Source organism: Elgaria multicarinata, chromosome 19 (genome assembly GCF_023053635.1).
Source record: "Elgaria multicarinata webbii isolate HBS135686 ecotype San Diego chromosome 19, rElgMul1.1.pri, whole genome shotgun sequence".
Classification (NCBI taxonomy): domain Eukaryota; kingdom Metazoa; phylum Chordata; class Lepidosauria; order Squamata; family Anguidae; genus Elgaria; species Elgaria multicarinata.
In genome coordinates this window covers 3,525,984-3,546,042 of record NC_086189.1, presented here as the reverse complement: position 1 = coordinate 3,546,042, position 20,059 = coordinate 3,525,984, and the positions used below count along the sequence as shown (strand labels likewise).

The window sequence follows — 20,059 nt, the reverse complement described above, 5'->3', positions numbered from 1 at the left end:
CACGTCTGTCCCTCAGGGGGCGCCCTTGTCCCAGAACTCACCACTTTCGCTTCCGTTTTGATGCTTTCCCTTCTTTTCGCCAGAGATGTCTGAACCACAACATAGAAACTCCCCGCTGCTGCGGATTGTCCTGTGGTCTAAAGTTCGGGTAACTTCGGAAGGAAGGACTACTAAAATGTCCAGAAATCTTGCAAAACCAAAGACACTTCCGAACCAGCCGGCTGGAAAATTGCCAGGAAGAACTCTGCCATTCTGTTTGGACCCAGGAGAACATTTACTTGTATTGAGAAATTCATGTGTGTTTTGTGTCATTTCAATTCTTACTACAGACACATATTGTGTTCAGTTATACCAGTGGTTCCCAAACTTTTTCAGGTAACCACCCCCTTGGTTCCACAAACTCATGCCCAGTGCCCCCTGGGCGCGGCCCCTTTGAATGGGAAGCACCCGCCTCAGGCTTGCCGAGGGAAAAGAGAGCAAACACCTCTGTTTTGCAGCTGGCGTGGCAGGGCACACCAAGCAGGGTATGTCTCTTCATTAGCGTTTTGGTGCTTTTGAAACATTTCAATTCACCATTAAAAGGACTCTTCTTAAACAGTATTAATACATGTGTGGATTCTTCCCCTATATGGCTTGGGACCAAACTACCTTCTCCCATAAAAATGTCCCTGGGTTTTAAGACCTTCTGGAGAGGCGCTTCTCGGAAAAGACCACCTCGAGCGCCCCCCTGCTGCCCCCTTGCCTCTTAACGCCACCCCTATGCAATCCCACCGCCCCCAAGGGGGCGGTACTGCCCACTTTGGGAACCGCTGAGTTATACCTTTGCAAGTTGTGTTCTAATGAAGCTCCATAAGACCTGCACATGCAGAGGTCATATATAGTCTCACTACATTCTTTAGTGCCTTTTAAACAGGGAAGGGTGATTTATTTATTTATTTATTTATTTATTTGCCATATGCAACTTTTTTTCCTTCACAGCACTCCAACAAGAAGAGAAATTGTAACTGTGCTGAATGTACGCAGCCTACTCAGAGTAGTAGCAAGGGTGAAATGTCATTGCCAAGTTTCTGCAGCTGGCAACAGCCCCTACAAAGTCCTGGGTCCATCCATTGTTCTCCATCCAGGTGGGCCACTCCGTTGGGGGGGTTCATTCCCACTCCCTGGAGGATGTGCATCCACTACATGTGATCCCGGCGGGGATATTTTCTGCCTGTTCCAGCAGTTCAGTCAGGTTCCTGAGAGCCCCCGGGGGAATAGGAGCTGTGGAGCGCACTATTTTGTCACTCCAGGGCATTGGTGCTGTTGGACATCTGGAAGGCTGGGCCAGGCGAAGGTCTTGCCCTGCCTGCATCACCAAACTGGAGAAGCTGGGTAAGGATGTATGTCAAATGTGAACCACCCAGAGCGCTTTGGCTATTGGGTGGTATAATATATATCTATATATCTATATCTATATCTATCTATCTATCTATCTATCTATATCAAAGAATATATACTGATAACTGGAACAAGGGGGTTTGAACATATAACACCGATTCTGGCCCGCTTGCATTGGCTGCCTATACGCTTCCGAGCCCGATTCAAGGTACTGGTTTTAACCTATAAAGCCCTACATGGCTTGGGACCGCAATACCTGATGGAATGCCTCTCCCGACATGAACCTACCCGTACACTACGCTCAATATCTAAGGTCCTCCTCCGAGTGCCTACTCCGAGGGAAGCTCGGAGGGTGGCAACAAGGGAGAGGGCCTTTTCGGTAGTGGCCCCCCGACTGTGGAATGATCTCTCCGATGAGGCTCGCCTGGCACCAACATTTTTATCTTTCAGGCACCAGGTCAAGACTTTTCTCTTCTCCCAGGCATTTAACAACGCTACGTTTGTTTTTTAACAGACCCCAGAACTGTTGTTTTTAAATGGATACTGTTGTTTTTATACTGTTGTTTTTATGTTTTTAAATTTTGTATACTTTTTAAATGTTTACTGTTCTTAACTTTTGTAAACCGCCCAGAGAGCTTCAGCTATGGGGTGGTATATAAATGTGACAAATAAATAAATAAATAAATATTGCGAAGAAGAACTTGGCTCGGTCCATCTGGATTTAGACAGCTGGAGGCTTCTGGGGAGCACCTACACAAGCAGTGATAGGAAATATCCAACCTCTGTTGTTTGTCCTCAGCATCTGATATTCAGGGCTCTACTGCTCCCGTTCATGGAGGTTCCATTCAACTAATTCAGCTAATGGACCATTGAACCCTAAAAATGTATATTTTTCCTGCTGGTTTGGAACTAGGCTCAAGAAGGGACAGGGTCAAGCGTCGGCCTCTTTGGGCATGTGACGAGGGCCCACACCCCAGGAGGGGCCCACGGAAAAGATCTCCGTGGAGCTGCTCTTGCTGCTCTTCCTCTTCCCCGCTGCAACCTGCTTGTTCCCTTGCCTCTCACTGTGGCCCAGACAATGGAGGAGGAGGAGAAGAGGTGGTGGCAGTGATGAGGAAGAGCTGGTGACCATGGCAGTGAAGTGCACTCCCTGAGGGAGGGCGCCTTGCCCAGGGGGACTCCAAAATCTGCAACTGGCACCGTATTCATAGAAGTATAGAACTGTGGAGTTGGAAAGGGCCACAAGGATCATCTAGTCCAACCCCCTGCAATGTGCAAGGAAACCATTGCAACCCCTCACTGCTGTCGGTAGACTGTCCCACTGATCATACTGCTCCCAAACGAGGCACAAGCAGACCAGGAAGGGAACACGTTTTCATCAGAGCTGTTACTCATCTGCAACCTTGAAGTGCTGCTTTTGGCGGAAAGGCAGGGATATAAATTAAATAAATAATACTCAGTATGGTAATAAATGGCTCCGTTTTGGAAGTAGAAAACCACCCAACCACCCATGATCAAGAACACAAAGAACGTCCCTGCTTTGATTTCTTCTTTTGCTTCAACTGAAAAGCAAACAAAACCTGTCATTTTATTGTTGTTGTTGAACGTTGTTTTCACTCTGTGCCCTGGCAAGTGCAAATATTTGTAGACAAGTGGGAAACAACTGAAACGGATGAGAATAAATACCAGGGCAGCTGGCACAGCTCTGGCGGTGACGTTGTTCGGTGCCTGGCAAAATTGTTTCTTTTTGTGCGGCCGTTCCAGTGTGAAGCATGGGCTGGCCGTAACAAGGCCTTTGACGTTCTGCTGTGTTTTACTATTTCCTCTTGCTTTCGGTTTTTTTTTAAATTTTAGTTTTAGAGTGTCTGTTTTTAAATTCTGCATGCTGCCTTGTTTTTCAGAATGGTGGCCAGCAAATCTGGATTAATTAATTAATTAATTAAAATGGTTGCTATTGCGAATTCCAGAGGGAGCAGCAGATGCGTTAGTCTGTTGGCAGCAAAAACAATAAGGAAAAAAATGTGGCTCCTTAAAGCAACTTCCCCTAACCTAGCACCTTACAGATGTGCTGGCCATGCAGGCTGGGACTGATGGGTGTTGTAGTCCAACACATCATGAGGTTGGGGACACCTGCCTTGAAGACTAAATGGTTTATCATGGCTGAAGGTCTTTAAGGTGCTGAAATAAGACTTTGTTGTTGTTGCTGTTGTATATTGTCATTGTTGTGTTCATTTGGCCCGAGGAATGGGTGGACAAGAGAGGGGGAAATGGAAAAAGCTGAACCATCCCAGCTGTTGTAACCTTCCCCCACAGGGGAGATGCTCCAGGCCCTGATCAGTGGCCCAGTGGCCCTTTTCTGCCCTTTTCCCAGCTCTACAATATCCTTTTTTTGGGTACGGTGATCAGAACTGTACAAAGTATTCCAAGTGTGGTGGCACCTTAAATGTGTGTAAGGGCAGAATGATATTGGCTCAATTCCTCAATTCCTTTCCTAATTATGCAGGACATGGAATTTGCCTTTTTCACAGCAGCCCCACACTGGGGGCAACATGCTAACCATGCTGTCCACCATGACCCCTCTGAAGAAATTGAAAGCAGGGGCCCGCTTGGAGCATGCAATGGCAGAAGAAAAGAGGGTAAAGAAATTTGATTGTGTTTATCAGGGACCTGATAGGGACTATGGTTTCTATGCATATTATAAAGACTCTTTGTGTGCCTTCAAGTTTGTAACTGTTGTTTTAAGAGAATGATCTGCCAGTTTAACGCCATTGCCGTTTTTTCAGACTCAAAGCCAGTGTGTTGCAGTGATTAGAGTGTTTGACTGGGACTCAGGAGATCCGGGTTCTAGACCCCACCCTGCCATGAAGTTCTGTGGGTGATTTTGGGCCAATAACTGACTCTCAGGCTAACCTACCTCACAGGATTGTTGTGAAGGTAAAATGGTGCTTGGGTTCCTTGCAAGAGGAAAAAAGGCAGGATATAAATGTAATGATGATGATGATGATGATGATGATGCAGTTCCATTTACAGTATCTGATGAAGTGGGATGTAACCCATGAAAGCTCATGCTAATTTAATCAACCCCCTGAACAACTAAAACAGTCTATATCTGTGCTAACTCTTGAATGTGTAGAGAAGGCGAACAGGCTTGTGCTATATTGTTGACAGCAAAACAGTTTGCCAAACTTACTTATACTCTGAGCATGTGCACTTTTGCATTTCCATTTCAGTTAGACCAGGGGTGCAGAAACCTAAGCACAGGGTCCCAGCAGTGTCCCTCCCTTTGTCCAGGCTGCCCCCCCCCCCCATGCTAACATGCTGGAGCACCTCTGCTAAGGCTCAGCTAATTAGGGTGACCATATTTGGGAAACCAAAAAAGAGGACACCTAGGCCGTAGCTAGACCTAAGGTTTATCCCAGGATTGTCCTGGGGTCAAACCTGTTCATCTAAGTGCTACACAGGGCATCCAGTGCTCAGGCAGGGATGAACCCGGGAAGATCCTGGGATAAAGCTTAGGTCTAGCTACGGCCCTAGTGTGTGTGTGGGGAAGCAGCTTTCTGAGTCCTGCAGAAAGTACATTATTCCCCCGCCACTTTAAAGAACCCGATTGGAGTGGAGAAGGGGAAAAGTTTTCATTCTGCACCACCACCATCCACTCCAATTGGGGCCTTTTCTATAATGTCCACGAATGACCCACTTTCCCCATTATTATTATTATTATTATTATTATTATTATATTTATTAGTATCCCGCCTTTTGCCCAATGCTGGGCCTCAAGGCGGCCTTACAAAGTTTAAAATATACATGTGGGCGGGGGGAGGGTAATAAAACCATAAACAATTAAATAAAAATACACAACAAAATTATAAGACATTAACGTAGATAGAGGGCTGGATTATTCTCCAAAGGCCTGCTTGAACAAAAACGTTTTAGCCTGCTTCCGAAAGCCCATCAAGGAGGGAGCCAGCCTAGCTTCCCCAGGAAGAGAGTTCCAGAGCACCGGAGCAGCCACCGAGAAGGCCCTCTCCCATGTTCCCACCAAGCGCGCCTGTGAAGATGGTGGGACTGAAAGAAGGGCCTCTCCAGAAGATCTCAAATCACGGGCAGGCTCATAAGGGAGAATATGTTCTTTCAAATAACCTGGACCCGAACCATATAGAGCTTTATAGGTCATAACCAGCATTTTGAATTGTGCCCGGAAACAGACCGGAAGCCAGTGGAGCTGTTTTAACAGGGGAGTTGTGTGCTCCCTGTAACCAGCCCCGGTCAACAATCTGGCTGCAGCTCTTTGAACCAGCTGGAGTTTCCGAACACTCTTCAAAGGCAGCCCCACGTAGAGCGCGTTACAGTAATCCAATCGGGATGTAACTAAGGCATGTGTCACCGTGGCCAGGTCCGACATCTCTAGGAATGGGCGCAGCTGGCGCACTAGCTTTAACTGTGCAAATGCACTCCTGGCCACCGCCGAAACCTGGGCATCCAGGCTCAGGGCTGAATCCAGAAGTACACCCAAGCTGCGGACCTGCGTCTTCAGGGGGAGTGTAACCCCATCCAACACAAGCTGAATCCCTATTCCTTGATCTGCCTTTTGACTGACTTTAAGACCTCAATTGGAGCTCGGGGTGGGGGAATGATGTGCCTCAAGAGAGCATGTCATTCCCTCCTGCCATGCTAATGGCAGCCTTAAAGAGGAAGGTGTGTCATTCCAGGACATTATTGAAAATTATAGAAAATCCCCCCTGACACCATGGAAAGAACAAAAACCAGGACAAATCCTGGGAAATCCTGACAGTTGGTCACCCTACAGCTAATGTTAGTAAGAGCTTTCAGCTACAATAGCCTGGCACTCTTATGCCGTTGGCTCTCGCCCTTTTGCCTTCAGCCCCCCCCCCCCCGAAATCCCCTCTTCAACTTCTCCAAAATAGAATTTTGGAGAATTTTGGCCCTGGCTTCAATCCCAGCACCATCATGGGTACATAACAGCCATAAAAAAAACCCATTGAGTTTGCTTCTGCACTTGCAGCTCTCTGGGTATTAATTGTGTGGTGGGGGGAAAGGAGAAATCCCACCACCCTCCGGGTTGCCAGGCCATGGACTTTGGCACCGAGCTCCCACCCTAGCTGCACCGCTGGATCCTGGGGATGAACCTCCTCCAGCACCGACCGGATGGCTCCCTCTGCGACTCCTTCAACTCTCTCCCTCCCTCCCTCTCTCTCTTGCGCAGCTAAATCCGAGCGGCCTCTTTAAGAGCTCCGGGCCTGCCTGGAGAGGTGGGCGGGCGGAGGCGAGGCTTCCATGCAATGCAGCAGCGAGAGAGCGGAGGCATCACAGAAGAGGCAGGGCTGCACCTGGTGGAGGAGGAGGAGGAAGGGGCAGCCCTATTTATTATTATTATTATTTGCAAAGCGAAATTGTCCAGGCGCTTGTCAATTGCGCATTTACGCACCGGGTCGTTTGGGGAGATGAGGAGTCCGAATTTTGCGTTGGCCTGCAGAAATCCCTCCCCCGTGCCTGCCCGTTTTTTCTAGCGGGGTGGCTGGGATCGCTGCCTTTCCCCCCAGCCCGAGCTGCACACACACAAAGCCACAGAGAGGCAGGCTCCGGCGGCGGCAGAATCAGGAGCTGTCTGTCTGTCTTTCTTTTCATTATTATTATTTTGGAGAGGGAGGAGAACGAGGCCACCGTAGGCCGGGCTTATCCCTTCCCCTGCCCCCAACTCCCCCCTCCCCGACACCCTACCATTGCATTCCGCCGACCCCCTCCCCGCCGCCACTCATGCCTTGCAGCTAATGCATTGCAAAACGAGCCAGGATGGGGTTTCTGCACCAACTCTATCTCTTGCTATGGAAGAATGTGACCCTCAAACGACGCAGTCCGGTTAGTAATGTGTATTTTTTGTGGGGAGCGGGGAGAGTTGGTGGAGATTTCTCTGTGTGTGTACGGGGGGGGGGGGGCGCGTTTCTCATAGAGAATATATATTCATTCAAAGATCTGGGAAGGTTTGCAGGCTTAGATGGATGCTGTGGCTATTTTAAAGGATTTCTTTTTTTGCAAAAGAAGGAGAAGAGGAGGGGTTTCTCTTCGGGGAGTGGGGGGCTCAGACCTGATAGGGCTGAGGATTGGCCCACGTTGGCCCTTTCATCTGTAGGAGCAGCAGCAGGGCTGTCCGGCCTCTAGAAAGCAGGCAGGTTTTAGGAGCAACTCTGATATGCAAAACAACAATAACAAAACCCCTTTTCATAGGAAGGGGATCAACAAAGACTTGTGGGGAGGGGGTTTGCTTGTGGGGAGGGGGAGAGAAGAGAAAACCAACCAATCTCACCTCCTCCCCACCCCCTTTTCACGTTTGGCCGCAAGAGGGAAGACAAATAGGAAGGACGCTTCCATCCCACATTCAGTTTAGGTGCAGGAAAGTCTCTCCCTAATTTAGAAAGGAGAGGGTGAAGGAATAGGGAACCCCCCCTTTTTTCTGGATTTGGAGGAGGCCAGAAAAGAAACTGCCTCTCATTTGGGCAGAGGGGCAAATGGTGTGCCGCTCTGCGTCGTTTTGGGTGCTCAGTTTTGGTTTTAGTGGATGAAATGGGGGGGGACTTGTCTGTCACTCAAATCCTTCCCCAACCCCCAATTTTGAGCTTATTTATTGCATTGGCTTGAAGCGGTAAATCCACAAAAAGGGATTGGGGGGGGGGGGAATTAAGCCTGCAAGCAGTGGAAAAGATGTCATTCTGCCGGATGTTTGCATTTCAGAAACTATTTTTTTTTTCCTGCGATGTCTTTCAGCCCCAGCCCACCATTTTATTACTGAAATGTTTGGCCCTGGAGCATTCTTTAAAAGTCATCCCTGAACCCTTTAAAAATAAGCAAACAACCCCCAAAACATATTTCTGGCTGCCGACAGAAGCGGAAGTATTTCTCTTGCACGGTGCATTGTTAACCTGTGCAACTGTTTGCCCTGAGATGTGTGTTTGTGTGTGCGTAGAGGATGGAGTTCTCAGTTTGCATGAGTACGCCAGGCCAGCTTGAGATATTTTGCTGTGCTGCATCGCAACCTGGGGTGTGCGCTTGGGATCCCTTGGGAAGTGTACCTTTCATTTTGCTTTCTTGGCAACCCTTAAAATGTTTTTGCTGCCCTGGCTGATGACATCAGGGCGCGATGGAGTCAGTGGCGAGATTTGAATCCAGTTTTCTCTGGATGGGGTTGTAATTGGACACCCTGGCCTTTGGAACTCATTGCTGCAGGATTTTATGGTTGCATTTATTTATTTATTACATTTATATACTGCCCCATGGCCGAAGTTCTCTGGATGGTTTACAAAGTTTAAAAGACTGAACATGTATGTCTGTTAAACGATAAAACAAATGCATGGAGAGAAGAATTCTATCAGCAGCTGCTGGTAATGATACCTTCCAAGCTCCTTTCACAGAGAAAATTAAATTTCCGGAGACTTGTTGCTGGGAATTACAAGCAGCAAAGGACAGATATTCCCATCATGCTCTGCTGGTGAGCATCCCTGGGGCATCTGATTGGCCACTGTCCATTGGCAGAATTCCGATCAGATAGAGCACAGATTTGGCTCAATATAGGAAATTTTATGAGAGAGATATTCCTTCTCTCTGTCTGTCTCTCACACACACAAGATGGAAAATTGCTAGGCTCTTTGTTGCTTTGCCTTCTAGAACATTGATGCATTCCAGAGTGAATGAAATATATATTTCTCCCAGCTGCTGTATACTCAAATTGTACATTTGGGCACTTGCAAATGTACAATGCCCCTGTGGAGTTCACAAAGACATTTGGCCAGCCCCAAGGTGATAACAATAGGAGGATGGACATGCAACCTGTGGACTTTACAATTCACCGCCTTTCTAAGGGGCCACCCTCTTTCTGGGTACAGCGCTGGACCCCAACCATGGAAATGTTTTCCTGACCCATGTATACCTGTGATTCTTGCCCCGCTTGCTCTGAGGCTGAGGAATGGGTGGTTGGGGGTCCCCAGGCTGAGGCTTGGCCCCCCTGTTTTTAAATACTATGTTCAACCCTGCAACACTGGCTGGGGGTCCCTGCGCAGGTCGCTCTTTCCGAGCCACGGAGGAACCGCAGCCAGTTCCAATACACTCAGAATAAATGGAGGGGGTCAGCAACTGGCGTCCTGTACGGCACGACCAGCCCAGGGACAAAATAGGGCTGGAAAAAGTGGCAGCTGCGACAGGCTTACTTTGGGGGACAGGGTGGGGAAGAGGGCTCAGATCCCCGCCTCCCCTCCCCGCCCTCCTCTGGCCAACGTAGTTGCTGACTAAGGGATTACAGCACCCGGCCCTCGGAGAGACGGCCCCTCTGCATCTCTGCAATTAATCACTGCTATGCACTCCCTCCCCCCCCAACAACATGATTTCTCTCTTCCGTGCGTCACTTCAACACCTGCTGGGGATTGGGCCCTTCAGTGTTCTTCTCTGACTCCCTGTCCACCTGACCGTGGCATCGTGCTTCTGCAATGGGCTTATGCATCCATCCTTGTGCTATATTTAGCTTTCTCCAAATCTTATGTGGGTCAGATCTCTCTCCCTCCCACCCCACCCCACCCATTATGTTTTAGAGACCCTTTTCTCCCCTTGTCGAACTGTCCTGCCAGCTGGCAAAATGATTTGGTCTTTATCCTGCACTTTCTTGCCCGATTTCTCTGTCCTACTGCCCCCCTCCCCCACCTAGCAGGGTGTCAGCAGTGTTTAATTGCAGGGATGCAGAGGGGGCAACTCTCCAAGGGCCGGGTGCTGCAATCCCTTAGTCGGCAACTACATTGGCCGGAGGAGGGCTGTTTGGGGAGGCGGGGAGCTAAGCCCTCTTCCCTGCCCTTGCCCCCCTCCCCCCAGAATAAGCCTGTCGCAGCTGCCACTTTCCCCAACCCTATTTCGCCTCTGGGCTGGTCATGGCTTAGGGGATGCCAGTTGCTGACCCCTCCGTTTATTCTGAGTGTATCAGAGTGGGCTGCGGTTCCTCTATCGGTCAGGAAGAGCGATCTGCACATGCACAGGGACACCCTGACAATGTTGCAGGGGTTGAGACCTAGTATTTAAAAACGGGGGTCTACAGCTGAGCTGTGGTACCATAAGCCTTTCCCGGGCTTCAAAGTCAGGGGTTGGGTTTCTCCTGTCAGTTTCTATTCGCATTCTGTGTGAATCGCAAGTATGGTCACCTTCCTAGTGCCACTACCTCATTCACTGCACCGTTTTTCTCTGCAGAAGCGAGTCTTCAAGGGGCATCGATTTTTCTCCCTTTTTCTTTCGCTCTCTTGTCTAAATTTATGTGCATTATAATGAAGGATTCCCACCCACCCACCCCGAACATCTCCAGGGCTTCTGAGGTGTACGGCTCTTTGCTTCTGGGGGGGATTAACTCTGCAGAAGGCTTTTGCTGCAGAGTGTTAAAAACAAAATTTGATTTGGAGGGGCAGGCAGGCATCGGGGGCCTAGGTGAAATCTGTTCCTGGTGTCAAGATGGTGAAAAGAAAGGACCTCTGAGCATACTCAGAGCACTTTTCTGCTTTCCTGTGAATAACTCCACACTGTCTAAACCAGCCTCCCCAAATCTGGTGCCCTCCAGATGTGTCAGACTGCAACATTCCATTTGGGAATGATGGGAGTTGTAGTCCAACACATCTGGAGGGCATCACGTTTGGGAAGGCTGGTCTAAAATGGGGAAACTGGGTTCTTGGGTTGCAAATTGTGCCTTTTGGAAGTAACCAGTGATGTTTCATGGTGGGCTTCCAGCTTGGGCGTGCTTCCTTCGGTAAAGAGGCACAGTTGCCAAAGAGGCTGTGGGGTAGCCCAGCTAAGAATTCATGGTGGCCCGTTGCTTGGGGCACAGGGGCAGATTTCTGGTACGTTTCAACTTGTGAGCCAAGTTTGCAAAAACCAAAAATGGGATTGCGAAGAGCTCCACAAAGCTCTCTCCCAGCGGGGCGAAGGGGCGTCCAAATGAGGTTCAAGGAAAGCAAGTGTCGAGTGACGCTTGTTTGGTGCAGAAAACCCCTCCAGCCCCCCCACATATCTAGGCTCGTGGAACCTGAGGTGCAAGTGACAAAGCCAGGAAAGAGTCCTTGGGGTTGTGGCGGGCAGCGTGATGAAAATGCCCACCCCAGGGTCCAGCTGCTGGGAAAGAGGCAAGCTCCCATTTCGGGCTCATTAGGAAAATAAACGGCCAAGATCATACTACTCTTGTAGAAATCTAGGGTGTAACCCTACTTGGAATAATGTGCACAGTTCTGGTTACGGCCGCTGCAAAAGGATATTGCAGAGTTGGAAAAAGTGCAGAAAAGGGCAACTCAAATGACCCAGGGTCTGGAGCAGTTCCCCTCTGAGGAAGCGTTGTGACATCTGGGACTGTTTAGCTTAGGGAAAAGGCGAGTAAGGGGAGATGTGGTGGAGATGTTCAAAATGATGCATAGAATGGAAAATGTGGCTAGGGAGACCTTTTTCTCCCATAATACTGGGACCCAATAGGGTCATCCCATGAAGATAAACAATGGGAGATTCAGGACAGATCAAAGAGAGAACTCCTCCATGTTGTGTATAGTTAAACTACAGAACTATTAAATGTTGGCTAACATTGTAATTATAACCCAGATGATTGATATCCTATTAACACTCTTTTTTTAAGCACTTTTGCTGGCTCATGGAGGGTATGTTATTGTCTTATCTGTTTGTGAATGGCCCATGTGGCTAATATGCAATAAAGTTTATTGATAAACTACAGAACTCACTGCCACAAGACATAGTGATGGTCACCAATTTGGATGGAATTTGCTAAACCAAGACGTAGCAATGGACATTTAGCTAGGAGAAGGGCCTGGATAGATCTGTGGTGAAAGAATTAGCTGTGATGTGTCTATGGAACCATCATATGCAGGGGCAAGTGCTTCTCTGAGCACCAGGCAGCTGGCAGAGGAGAGTTGCAGACTTCATGCCCTGCCTGTCAGCTTCCATCCCCATCTCTGTCTGGCTGCTATTCGGATCAGGGTGCTGGTCTCCCTTTAGTTTGATCCAGTAAGGTTCGTTTACGCCTGCATACTTTTGCTGGCCTGATTTTAAAGTGGAAAAGAAGCCCAATCCCCATTGGAAAATGGGAATTTCCAATCTGCCGTTCTTTGGGGGTGATGGTGGGAGTGAGGGGACATGGCTGGGCGAGCCAGTGGAGGCTGGTGGATCAGATGCCAGTAGGGCAAAATTTCAGCCAGAAACTGTCAGAGCTCGGAAGGAGCTATAACACTCATGGTAGCACATAATCTCTTACATTACAGGGTCAGCTGATAGTGGATTTGGCCAAATCCTGCCAACTCAGTACGAGGAGGTGTTGAGGCACGGGATTTGGGGCAATTCCTCCCACATACTCCCTTTCAAGGTGACCCGCTGGTGAAGCCGGCTGGGTGGCGGCTTGCAACTGAACGTGCAAAGACGCCTTATCCTCACCTAGTTTGACTCCAGTCACAAAGCCATCGTTCCGAGCCCTGGTATACTGAGGACTGGACTCTGACCCTTATTTGCGCAAAGCAAGGGAGCTGTGGGCCTGCTTGTATAACTTGGAGTAAATGGTCTTGTGGATTCAAGAGGCAGCTGGACAGGCATCTGTCAGGGATGCTTTAGGGTGGATTCCTGCATTGAGCAGGGGGTTGGACTTGATGGCCTTATAGGCCCTTCCAACTCTACTATTCTATGATGCTATGATTTGTGCGCGGGCTCTTCTTGGCCAGTTCATACAGATAATGTTGCATTTAGTGTAGTCCTGTCCCTCCCAATTTCCATGGGGCAGCTGTACCGCCGTGGTGGCATCAATGCAGCTGAATTCTCCAGTGTTGTCATCACACCGGAGACCGATCTAGGTGTGGTGTGTGTAACACGTTGCCCTGGGACTGGCTGAAACGTTAGATATGTTTTAATGAAAGCTGAAGTGAAGATGCTGATGTCCATACTATATCCTCTTTTTGGTGGGCAGCCGACATGCAGTGGTGCAGTAGTCACTTTGACAAGAGGGCGCTCATCATGATATTCTGCATAATATTCCCAAGGAGGGTCTGAAAATGTAGGCAGCTGTGTTGATCCATATCAACAAACCAGGTTTAGGAGCTTTCATCTACACCAAGAGCAGGTCTTTTGTGTAGCTAACGGGTCTGAATTGTGCATTCACAATATCAAGCCGCCCTGAAAATATTTTGCATTACAACAAGGAACAGTGTATTGTTGCCGGAGGAATGTTATTTCCCCATCAGCTACTGTGAAGATAAGCTGAGTTAAGGTCAGAGGGAGCAGCGTAGTCTGAGGGACGAGAGGCAGATGAAGTCAGTGTCCCTGCTAATAAAAAAGTCCTGGGGCCGCCTCCCCGTGAGCCCTGCTTTCACTACGCCACTGTGCGCACACACAGACTCAAACACACCAGAGTCCTGGGAGTAAATTTCGAAGGTGTTGTGAATGTGAAAATGGGACTTCTGTCGAAGGACAGCTGTAGTGGGAAGAAAGGGTGTTGACTCAAGCTTTAAACACACACATGCACGCACTCACTTGGGGTGAGTCTTTGGATTATTTTTCACGAAGATCTTTTGTTATGTTGCTAAAGTGGACTTTTGCGGCACGGACAAAGGGCCATTTGTCTGCGAGGCGATAAAAGCAACCAGAGCAGTAGGTCCCACACAGCTGAGTTATAGGGTAACTTGTGAAGTCTGTTAAAGGGACACTGTGTGCCCTGTGGGTCGTTCCAAACTGCCCTCGCCCCCCCCCCGACCCCCAGCAAGGTCATAAAGCACAGGAGGCAAGTTTAAAGGAGTTTCTCCTTGTGGCCTGGTTAAGAGTGATCTGTTTAGTGCCACCTGAGGTACGTGGTGTCTTCATGAGCAGGCTAAGAAATGGGCGAGACCAGAGCAAAGCAAAGGACAGATGTAGGCAGACAATGGAGTAATTAGGTTTGGTTTCACTTGGGAAGGGAGGTGAAGAATCAGGGGTGGACATCGGAAGTGGGTCAGAGGAGTCCAGTATGGACCAGTCCGACAGGCAACTGCCTGCTGGGTTTCCAGCCGAGTTCTTGTGCAATACCTGCTACCCGTGCTTTAAACCTTCTCCAGATGTTGCCCTGGGGGGGGGGTTTACATAAAAAGAATGTGCTCTTCCATTGAGATGGCCTTCCCAACTGGGTACCTTCCAGATGTTTTGGGCTACAGCTAAGGATGGGAGCAAATCAGTTTTATTTATTTATTTATTGCGTTTATATCCCTCCTTTTTTCCTCCGAGGAACCCAAGGCAGCACCCATAATCCTCCTCCTCTCCAACAACAACCCTGTGAGGTAGGCTGGGCTGAGAGTCTGTAACTGGCCCAAAGTCACCCAGTGAGCTTCCATGGCTGAGTGGGGACTAGAACCTGGATCTCCTGACTCCCAGTCCAACATTTAGCCACTACGCCACACTGGTTTTGAATTAGGAGAAATTTATGTGAAAATGTGGACAATTTTTTTTGTGGGGATATAGCACAGTGGAAGAGGGGTGAAGCAAACCTAAGGTTGGGAAAAGGAGAAACAGAGGCTGAAATGGGTACATTCATCCCTCCCAAACAACAACTCCCATCATCCCTCATTGTTGGCCATGCTGTCTGGGGTGTATGGGCATGGTAGTCTGAAACATAGAATCATAGAATCATGGAATAGCAGAGTTGGAAGGGGCCTACAAGGCCATCTAGTCCAACCCCCTGCTCAATGCAGGAATCCACCCTAAAGCATCCCTGACAGAGGGTTGTCCAGCTGCCTCTTGAAGGCCTCCAGTGTGGTCCTAGTCTTCTCCCACTATCTCAAAGGTTGGAGAAGACCAGGATCTTTTGAAACAGGTGGGCTTTATTTTATGGCACGGTTTGTGACGGGACACCAGTTGTGAACCATTTCTGGTTGGCCTGCAAGTGGCAGGTGAGGCTGCTTGAGTCTCTTTGCTAACCGCCGCCTCTCCCCCAGCCCCAGGAGCACCTCACCTTACGTCAATATCGTTCCTGATTGCAACCTGAAGTGCGTGACCTCCTGGCTTGTAATAAACCAGGAAGTTGAAGGTAGTTTTAAAGAAATAAATGCATTTCTTTCTCTCGTAGGGATTTGTTGGCCGTCTTGCAGGTCTGTGAAACGGTTACAGCAACACAAAATGGTCTTTCTTTGGTATAGTTGCCGGTGCACTGCTTGGACTCGCCTCTCCTGATATAGGTTGGCCGTTGGAGAGATCGGGAGCATTACCTGGAGACTGGAAGGTCATGCAGAGCATTGATGAGAGCCAATGAGAGGAGGGCTTTGCCATGTTGCCCCAACCAGTGTCAGTTTTGGGTGATAGGCAGCAAAACTGGAAACAAAGCCCTAGGAAAAAGAAGTATCCATAAAGCTGTTAACTGCACTGGATGCCGAAGTGGTCAAGCTGTGTCATAGCTGTATTTCTGAATTCCCTTCCCATACATACACCAAAACATTCCCTGCATGTAGAACACTAGCATTTCAGGGAGAACTAAAATGCTAACTTGCTGCGTACCTTATTTTTAAATACGAAGGAACATTTGATTACATGAGCCCTCGCCTTCAGTCACCTGCTGATTTCTTATTCATTTTCACCTGGCCAGCAACTTCCTCCTTTTATACAAAAGAGAGATTAATCTTTTTTTTTTTTTTTTTTAAAAAGCCAACTCTCTTAATGCCTCTCTACTGGATTGAGTTGCAAAGTCAGAAGCACCTTACTTGCTCTGGAAGAACAGGTGGCGAGAGGTGGGTACAGCTCTACCCGCGCCGTTCCCATGGGGACGCACGAGGAAGCGGAGGCAGCGCACTCGACAAATTAGCGCCACATGTCCATTCCTCTCCTCTCCTCTCCCTCTTTCTGACCCCCCCTTCATTTTCTGTGTGGGAGCTTTGGGAATATCACACAACCAAAGCAAAACAGGTGCTCAGCTGGCCGTACCAGTCCTGGGCATTGGTCCGAGGCAAAGGAGGAGTTGTTGTTTTAGTAGGAGGCCTTTGCAAGGGACACTTTGGCCTGCAAACGAGGACAGGAAAGAGATTGGCTGGCATGCAGGGGGTGGGCAAAAGGCACGCCAGTATCACAGAGGGATGCCCTTTTCTCCTGGTTGAGCGGTGGCTGTAAGAATCATAGAATCATAGAATAGCAGAGTTGGAAGGGGCCTGCAAGGCCATCGAGTCCAACCCCCTGCTCAATGCAGGAATCCACCCTAAAGCATCCCTGACAGATGGTTGTCCAGCTGCCTCTTGAAGGCCTCTAGTGTGGGAGAGCCCACAACCTCCCTAGGTAACTGATTCCACCGTCGCACTGCTCTAACAGTCAGGAAGTTTTTCCTGATGTCCAGCTGGAATCTGGCTTCCTTTAACTTGAGCCCGTTATTCCGTGTCCTGCACTCTGGAAGGATCATTAAGAGATCCTGGCCCTCCTCTGTGTGACAACCTTTTAAGTATTTGAAGAGTGCTCTCATGTCTCCCCTCAATCTTCTCTAGGCTAAACATGCCCAGTTCTTTCAGTCTCTCTTCATAGGGCTTTGTTTCCAGACCCCTGATCATCCTGGTTGCCCTCTTCTGAACACGCTCCAGCTTGTCTGTGTCCTTCTTGAATTGTGGAGCCCAGAACTGGACGCAACACTCTAGATGAGGCCTAACCAGGGCCGAATAGAGAGGAACCAGGACCTCACGTGATTTGGAAGCTATACTTCTATTAATGCTGCTGTCACTGTTGTTGGTGCTGGGTCCGGGTTTTGGAGGGTCCTTGGGCAAAGGCATCCCCCGTGGGCCCCTCCTTCAGTGAATCTACCTTCTCACGGCCACTGTCAGCTCCTCGTTGCTGCCCATTGCTTCCTTGAGAGGTAGAGAGCTGTAGCATCTCCAGTTTCCCCTTCTCCCCACCAACGTTGTCTGGGCCAGACGGCGAGACAGGTGAACAAGCATATCGCAGTGAGGAAGAGCTCTTGTCAGTGGGCCCTGCTGGGGTGTGGACCCTCGGCTGGTGCCCGACCAAACCTACCCTTGACTCCGGACATGACTGCTGTTCACAGGTGTCATGGCCCAAAGAACATGAGGAAAGCACTGCTGGATTCCTGCATCGAGCAGAGGGTTGGACTTGATGGCCTTATAGGCCCCTTCTAACTCTATTATTCTAGGATTCTGTGATCAAGCATCCAAATCCGTCTAGTCCAGCCACCTGCTTTGCACCGGGGCCACCGAATGCCTCCCAGAAACTCCGCAAACTAAACATTTTCTGCCCCATGAAAGGGGCTTCTTTGGGTCACGGTTTACTTTCTTATTCCAAGCAAAGGTGGTACCTGGCCATCTCTGTACAGTCAGGAGCACCTGTGCTTGCCTGTGGCACCCACCTGGCCAGGTGGGGAGGAGCAGATCTGTCTAGATGGACTTTTACTCTGTTTCCACAGTTGCTGCGAAAGAGAATGTCATTTAGCTGCATAACCGGCCACCAGCTATGCCCCTGAAACGGGGCAGCAAGGAGAAATACCCTGGAATGCTGACATTGCAAACCAATCCCTTGCCCAGGTTTTTCCTGCCCTACTGGAATAAAAACCTGTTCAGAAGGGGTTTCCTGCATGTGTACACGCACGTCATTTTAAGATTTAGGGTTGCCAACTTTTTAAAACCACCCCTGCTCCTGCGCCTTTAATGGCAGTTTGGTCTGCAGTCATTAGTGGTGCCTCTCACTATACTGAGAAGAGCTTCATTTCCTCGTTGTGTGGCAGTCAAGCTACTGTTACAGGTGCAAGAGCCCTTCCGGGTGGGGCTTTTCTGATCAGTTGGCAACGCCGCCTGTATCTCTCTTGCTGTGTATGACTTGCATTGGTTTTGTAGGAGCTAAATCCTAAGTTGTCACCGTGTGATTTGTGTGTGTGGTTGTTGTTGTTGTTGTTTTGGGGGAGGACGGGGAGCTGGGGGAGGACAAACTGGAGTGGGTGCTGCTTGCAATTCTAAATCTGTTTCCGTTGCTATGGAGACGCATCAAAGAATATCTTCTTTATCAGGCCGGGCCTTGTTTTGCAGGGGTAGCTGAACAAGGAAAAGGGGTTTTGGAAAGGGGTGGGGGAGCAGAGGGAGCGATAAAGCAAGCAGGGTCAAATTTGGGTGGCTCTAGGGTGGCTCTGGTGGCGTGACCTGAAGGGGCCATGTTTTCCGTGGGCCATATTTTCATGGTTCATCCCCCAACCCCGGGCATCCCAACGTTAATTAATGATGGAGACTATGCCAAATTCTTGGTTTTATCTCTTTCTGGGTGCCTTTTTAAAAACAAGGTTTTTCCGCCCCCCCCCCCACCTCTGAACTTGGAGGTTGGTGCTTTGAGGTCAAAGAAGCCCCTCTATAAACAAGCAAAAAACAAACGTCTGCATTTCAAACAATCCACTGTGTGTGTGTGTTTGTGTGTGTGTGTGTGTGTTTAAAGTAGAAAATAATGGATGCACGTTCTTGCTTGCTAAGGTGGCCTTTGAAAATTTGAGGTGCGTTTTAAGGTTGGCCTAGTTTTTTTTTTTTTGTTTAAAAAATTGTGCTGAATTGGCTTTTGTGAGGAACAGGCATATTTTTAACACAGCCCTAAATAGGTGACCTTTCCATAAAGGGTGTTTTTTTTTGGGGGGGGGGCTTCACAGGTCCACTTTTATCACAGGGATTCTGAGGGACAAAGCTGAGAGGTGTCTGTGGGCTCCTGGAGAACCCTCTGCCTCAAAAAAACAGAAAAGGCAAGAAAAGAGGTTGCCCAAGTCAGCCCTCCAGCAGTCGGTTTCAACTGGCGGCGAAGGCATCCTTTACAATACACCGTGACCACATCCTGTACCACATCTTGCCTCACAGTTCCTTCACAGTGGTGGCCTCCGCCTCAAAAATGCTCACCTCAGTCCTCCATGTAGCTAAGCCACAGATTTAGAACTGAACATAAGGACACAGAACATATGAAGAGCCCTGATGCTGGATCCTCCCAAGGGTCCGTCTAGTCCAGCCAACCAGCTGCCCACAGGAAACTCACAAGCAGGACCTGAGTGCCACAGCACCCTCCTGCCCATGTTCCCCAGTAATTGGTGTGTACAGGCTTACTGCCTCTGCTAGTGGAAGTAGCACATAGCCATCAGGACTAGTAGCCATTGAGAGCCTCCTCCTCCAGGAAGTCTTATATATGTCTCCTTAGAAGCAAAGGCCCATTGAATTTGGTGGGGATTAGTTCAGTCCTATGTGTGTTAACTTAGAAGCAAGCCCCATTGAGCTAGACTTAGAAGCAAGTCCCATTGAGTTCCATCGGGCTTTGTGCAGTCCCATATGTGCCAACTTAGAAGCACTGAGTTCCATGGGACTTAGTGCAATCTGATATGTGCCTCCTTAGAAGCAAGTCCCATTGAGTTCCATGGGGTTTAAGTAATTTGGTATAGGATTGCGGTCTGAATTATCCGCTTTGGGGGTTGTTTCAAATGGGAAGTGGTATCTAAATACTAATACCTACCTACCTGCCTACCTACCTGAAGAGGGTTAACATGGGGCTCCACCCATTTTGCCTTTCGCCCCGCCTACCACTGGCCGTGCCGCCCCCCAGAAGCTTCTTTGAAATGGGTTCTGCCCCCGTACTCAAAAACGTTCTGTGCCCCCTGCTATAGGCTGTTGACGTCATTCTCGACCCTTCCAAAATTGTGCCG

At 49.0% G+C, this 20,059-nt stretch overlaps 1 protein-coding gene across 1 annotated transcript in view; it reads left to right on the top strand.

Annotated features, from left to right (window-relative positions):
* The first annotated feature begins 7,148 nt into the window (after positions 1 to 7,148).
* The window catches only part of ABCA2 (ATP binding cassette subfamily A member 2), an 84,334-nt gene continuing 71,423 nt past the window's right edge, over positions 7,149 to 20,059 (top strand). Inside the window, exon 1 of the mRNA XM_063144914.1 lies at positions 7,149 to 7,254. Within this exon, the coding sequence (XP_063000984.1) occupies positions 7,189 to 7,254 (66 nt within the window). The 5' untranslated portion in view covers positions 7,149 to 7,188. The remainder of the gene's footprint in view (positions 7,255 to 20,059) is intronic.